The sequence below is a fragment of the Olea europaea genome, unplaced genomic scaffold, assembly GCF_002742605.1.
Source record: "Olea europaea var. sylvestris unplaced genomic scaffold, O_europaea_v1 scaffold4191, whole genome shotgun sequence".
NCBI classification, from domain to species: Eukaryota; Viridiplantae; Streptophyta; class Magnoliopsida; order Lamiales; family Oleaceae; genus Olea; species Olea europaea.
Window position 1 is genome coordinate 1 of NW_019261704.1, and position 6,135 is coordinate 6,135.

General features: G+C 35.3%; 1 protein-coding gene across 1 annotated transcript; it reads left to right on the forward strand.

Moving 5' to 3' along the window:
- Positions 1-1,336: 1,336 nt before the first annotated feature.
- LOC111387712 (putative late blight resistance protein homolog R1A-10) lies at positions 1,337-4,423 on the forward strand. Its single transcript, XM_023012294.1, has 2 exons — positions 1,337-4,109; positions 4,204-4,423. Exon 1 carries the CDS (start codon positions 1,487-1,489, stop codon positions 4,067-4,069), a length of 2,583 nt encoding a protein of 860 aa, XP_022868062.1. The 5' UTR covers positions 1,337-1,486; the 3' UTR covers positions 4,070-4,109; positions 4,204-4,423.
- Positions 4,424-6,135: the final 1,712 nt, after the last annotated feature.

Genomic DNA, 6,135 nt, shown 5'->3' on the forward strand with positions numbered 1-6,135 from the left:
AAAAAAACCCCCCAAACCCCCCCCCCCCCCCCCCAACATTGCCTAGATAATTGTAAAATTGCACTTATCAATGGATCATTATTATTTGAACTCGATTCAGTCTATCGGTACTACAGCATTAAAGGTTAAATATTCAATGCCACGTCTCATTTCCTATTTACACCTTTCATGACATAGATGTGTACCTCTCAAAAGTTCGAGACATTTTATTGCTAATGAATCGAATCATTTTATGCTTTGTTCTTCCATCATTTTTCTTTTCTACATAGAATCTAGGAAATGCATAAGTAGCTTCTTCACCATTTTTAATCATTATTTACCATTTTACTCTTGCCATTTTTTTAACATTTTCATGTTTGTTTTCTCTTTTCCCTTTCCACAACACATCTTATAATATGACATCTTATCAATTGTCTTTTTGTTAAGATAGTTTAAGTTAAATATTGATAAAGACTTAGTCTACTTTTTTCCCTTTTGAGATTTTGAATCTTTTAATGTGTGGAATATATATAAATTTCTTTCATTAGTGTGATTAAGTTTGTTTTCTTTGGACTGGGTGGTCGGTTTAATTATAACTCATAGGCTTGTTAGATCATTATGTGTTTGAATTCACTAGAGTAACCAAACCTTTAATTTGCTTTCCTTCTTTCTTTTTTGGATTAGTGGAACACACTTGTTAGATCATTGTGCATTTGAATTGGCTAAAGTAACAAAACAATTAAGTTGCTTTATTTTTTTGGACTAGTGGAAGACAGTGGGTTGCATGATTTGATGGTCAAATTGAGCATTCAATATTGTCTACATTTGAAATGAATGAAAACAAGTGCATAAATATTGTCATATGAGTAGAAAGAAGATTTCTAGAAAAAGGAATTACATTAAATGTAAAAATGGGCTATGAGTTAACAGTGGCGATACTAAATAGCGAATTGAAGCGCATAATGAAAGACCTGAAGTTAAAAGTGTATTGACTGTTAAGCTTGTGTCTGGGATCGCTTATTCTCAGATTTTTAGCCATTTTCCAAGAGCAAAGTGTACATGGGTTCCATACCGGTCACATGTATTGACTGCATTAGTTGAGCTTAACAGTACACGTGCATAGTTTGGTATGAAGTCTGCATCCATTCAATAAACAAATATTTTTATTGCAATTCAATATAATTTTTTCTTCTCAAAGTCTACAATGCCAGCCTCAATTAAGAAATTGCAAATTGCTATCACATTCTTAAACAATATATACTTGCATAATGTTTTGGGTGGGGAGTCTGCATCCATTAAATAAACAAATATTTTTATTGCAAGTTGATATAATTTTTCTTCTCGAAATCTGCATTGCCGGCCTTTTATTCAATTAAGAAACTTCAAATTGCTATCAACATTCTTAAACAATATATACTTGCACAATGTGTTGGGTGGAACAGATCTGATTGCTTTCATTTTGCTTCAATTTTTTTTATCTTTCAAGCTGTGGTAGGAGAGAACAGAAATGGCTTACTCTGCTCTTCTTTCTCTTACTCACGTTCTACAGCGCACCCTGAAATATGATCGTTCATATCTTCTTCCTGGGGAGAAACAACAAATCGAATCCCTCCTCGAAAAAGTTGGTTACTTGCAAGATTTTCTTGATAATTTTCCCAGAGAGAAAATCGAATCAATAGAAGGTTTGGAGAGAAAGATCAGTGATGCAGTATGTCAAACTGAAGATATCATTGAATCTTGCATTGCACATCAAGTTCTTGAAGAATCTACAAGTCATAGTGGTGACATCTTTAAAACTTCATTCCATGAAATAGCAAAACTAATTGAAGAAGTTGATTCCATAAAGATAGGGGCAGGGAAGATTGAGGATGAGAGTGGCATACAGGAAGATTTGGAGTGCAACACCTCATTGCCTGTTGGTTCATTAAGACCAGCTTCTTCAGGTCAGAGCACTATGGTTGGTCTTGATGATACCATGGCGAAGATCAAGGATCATCTAGTCAGCAGTTCATCAAAACTTGAAGTTGTGTCAATTGTCGGCATGGGTGGCATCGGTAAGACTACACTCGCGCATAAAGTTTACAATGATAAATATATTGAGTATCACTTTCACATTTGTGCTTGGTGCACTGTCTCTCAAAAATATAATGTGCGAAATATCCTACTGGGCCTCTTAGATTCCATGAAAATACAAATTGACGGGAGTGAAAAGGACATTGATCAATTAGTAGAACTTTTGTACAAGAAGCTAAAGGGTAGGCGGTATCTTCTTGTAATGGATGATGTGTGGGATATCGAGGCCTGGGACAGTGTGAAAAGATATTTTCCAGAAGACAAAAGTGGAAGTCGAATCCTTTTGACTACTAGGCTTGAGAATGTGGCGAATTATATCAACTCTGGTTCTCGTCTTCATCATGTGCGTTTCCTGAACGACGAAGAAAGTTGGAAGTTATTTTGTCAGAAGGTGTTTGGAGAAGGTTTTTGTCCTCTTGAATTGGAAGAAATCGGCAAGAAGATTGCCCAAAATTGTCGAGGACTTCCACTTGCAGTTGCTGTGATTGGGGGCCTCCTATCAAAGGTCACTAAAACACCACATTACTGGAGAACTATTGCAGAAAATGTAAGTTCAGAAATAACTTCAAATGATGAGCAATGCTCTAAGATACTTTCTTTAAGTTATAAACATTTGCCTTATCATTTGAAAGGGTGTTTTCTATACATGGGAATTTTTCCGGAAGATTTTGAAATAAGAGTCAAGGTACTTACCAAGTTGTGGGTTGCAGAGGGAATCCTCAAACCAGCAAGCTCTAAAACGTTGGAAGATGTAGGAGAGGAGTACTTTTTGGATCTTGTTCAAAGAAGTCTTATTTTGGTTCAGGAGAAAGGGTCCATTGGAAAAATTAAAACATGTAGAATTCATGATCTGTTACGGGACCTTTGTATCATGGAAGCTCAAAAGGAGAAGTTTTTCCATGTCATTGAAGGGAGTCTCTATGGTATTCAAGGAGACACTAGTATGCGCCGTGTAAGTATTCATGTTAAGAATGGTCAATTACCTTTTGAATTTTACCATGTGGCTAAAGGGACTCTCCAGGGTGATGACAAAACACAATGGTCTTTAGAGGGGTTGTTTCGTTCTTCATCTGTAGAATATTCTGTCGATTCTAGGTCACTTAAAGTGCTACATATCGAGGGAAGGGATCAAATGCGAAATGGAATGCAAGTATTGGTTAACATGCGGTACTTGAATTCCTACCTTGGACACCATATTGCATCAATATATAAATTTCGGAATCTACAAACAATAATTATTCGTGTGGGGATCACTACGCTACCACCAGAAATATGGAAGATGCCACAATTAAGACATGTCAAGTGGAATGGTATTGCAAGTCTTCCTGATCCTCCCATTTCAGAAACTAAGGGGGAAGAAAATTCTATTGTTGTTCTAGAAAACCTTCAAACACTCTCAATGATAAATAGATTTAGTTGGACGGAGGAAGTCCTAGAAAGAATTCCAAATCTACGGAAATTGGCTATCTGTTATGACTCTATAACGGAGGCTGATTGGAAAGAATACCATATCAATAATCTTGTCCATCTAACTAAACTTGAATCATTAAATTGTCTTATTAGATCTGACCGCTCTGATTTCCTAGTTGATATCACTTTTCCGACATCACTCAGAAAATTGACTTTAAATGGCATCAAACTTCATCCCTCCAAATTGTCGATTCTTGGTTCGATGCCAAATCTTGAATTGCTGAAATTGAAATCGAGTGCCTTCCTTTGTCAGGAGTGGGAACCAAATGAAGGAGAGTTTCTTAAATTGAGATTTCTACTATTATACGACGTTGAACTGAAGCACTGGAGAGCTGATAATATCCACTTCCCGAGTCTCGAGCACCTAGAAATTTTTGATTGTGAACTACTGGATGAGATCCCTCCTGGATTTGGAGAAATTTCAACTCTTCAATCCATCGAGTTGTTTTTCTGTGGTGATTCAATTGTAGAATCAGCAAAGAAAATAGAAGAGGCACAATCGGATTGGGGGAACGATGCCTTCAAGTTATATACTGACAAGTACTAAATGCGCTGAGCTTCAAAGTTTTCCATTCCAATCTTTTCTGGTACCATTTTCTTTCGTGAACCTTTCCATTTTTCATTTTTGGCTTTCTTGTCTATATCTACATTCTTACTTCTTCTCCTCTGAATTTGATATAGTCTGCAGTTCGAGATATAAGAGCTCAGTTTAAACCAACTTCAATGCAGATGCTGTGCATTAGGCGTGCAATTAAGTTTCTCAAAAGTTTGTAGTGTACATCCATGATTTCATTTAATGTCCTTGTTTGTCTATGTTGTTTCTTCTGCTTTCCACTCTCTTTATTTGTATTTATCACATGAATTTATTAATTGAAAAAATAAAATCACGATTCATGTATCATTGTTCTTGTCATTCTACAGATTTACATTGTGTGCAGTACAATTGTTGACAAATTATTAGGAATTACTCTATTGATTACGGAATCACAATACTCAATTTTCGCTTACAATTGTGGAGAATTTCAGAGAATAATTTGATGACTAAAATGTTGATTATTTCAAATAATATTTTGATGATTGAACTATGGAACACAGAGATAGTACAAGTTAAAATTTTGTTTGGATAATGACTGAACTTAAATTTGGACATGGACTAAATGTAATAAATAGTGACAAAAAGGATCCTATTCCATCAATATATGAATTTCGGAATCTACAAACAATAGTTTGTCTGAGGGATTGTTGGTATGATAAGGAACTACCACCAGAAATATGGAAGATGCCACAATTAAGACATGTCAAGTTGGGTGGAAGATGCCAAAATTAAGACATGTATCCACTACCCTAGACTCGTGCACCTAGTCATTTCGATTGGAGCTTGCAGAGAGCTGGATGTGATCCCAAGTGGTTTTCGGGGAAATGTCAACTTGTCAATCCATCGAGTTGATTCGACTTCGTTTTTTTGGGAAAATTTCAACCCTTGGTTATTCGATTGTATGATGAGCAAAGAAAAAAGAAGAGGAACAATTGAGTAGGGGGAACGATGCCTGCAATTTATATATTAAGGAATAATAATGTGCAGAGATTTAAAGTTGTCCATGCCAATCATTTATAGGTACCATTTTCTTTTGTGAACCTTTTCCATTTTCACGTTTGGCTTTCTTGTGTTTATCTACATTCTTACTTCCTCTTCGAATTTATACAGTCTGCAGTTTGAGATATGGGAGTTCAGTTTAAACCAACTTCGATGCAGGTGCTGTGCATTAAGAGTGCAATTAACTTTCTCAAAAGTTCGTACTGTACAACCATGATTTCATTTAGTGTCCTTGTTTGTCTATGCTGTTTTTTCTGCTTTCCTCTCTCCTTATTTGTGGTTTTCACATGATTTTATCGAGGTTAATTGACAAAATCATGATTCATGCATCATAGTTCTTGCCATTCAAAAGATTTACACTTTGTGTGCAGTACTAATTATAATTCCTAATTATTTATCTATGTTAATTGACAAAATCATGATTCATCAGCCTTATCCATTACTTCTTAGGGTTGACTACATATATCCTATTTGTCGAGTCTGCCCTACTGAAAGCATGTATATCACATAATTTGCATTTGTCTCACTTGTTGTTTAGTGTAACTGTAGCTTATATATAAAATTGGATATGTTTTAGTCAATCGTATACTTTATCCCAATTATGTATATGATCATTCTCCTGGTATAAATTGTAAGAGATAGGTCCACAAATTTAGTTGGAGGCTGAAATGATAATGAACTGACATGTTACCTGTGCGGCATGTTCGAGGTGCCACGTGGCATACTATTTTTTCTAAAGTCGGACACGCCTGTGTAACAAATAAGTTTACAAGGCAATAACTATCCAATAAATGTGTTAGTGTGTAAATCGGCAGGTCAAAATAGAGTGACAACTGACAATCCAGGAAGCAACAAACAATCACATTAAAAGATGTCGCAATAAGAAATGCCATATTTATAAAGCAAAATGTAACCCCTTCAAATTCTAAATTTAATTTGGGGTTTCTTCTTCTTTTTACATACAAATAAATTAAAAACATAAATTAAAAAAATGACGCAGTAAAATAATTTTTAGAGCT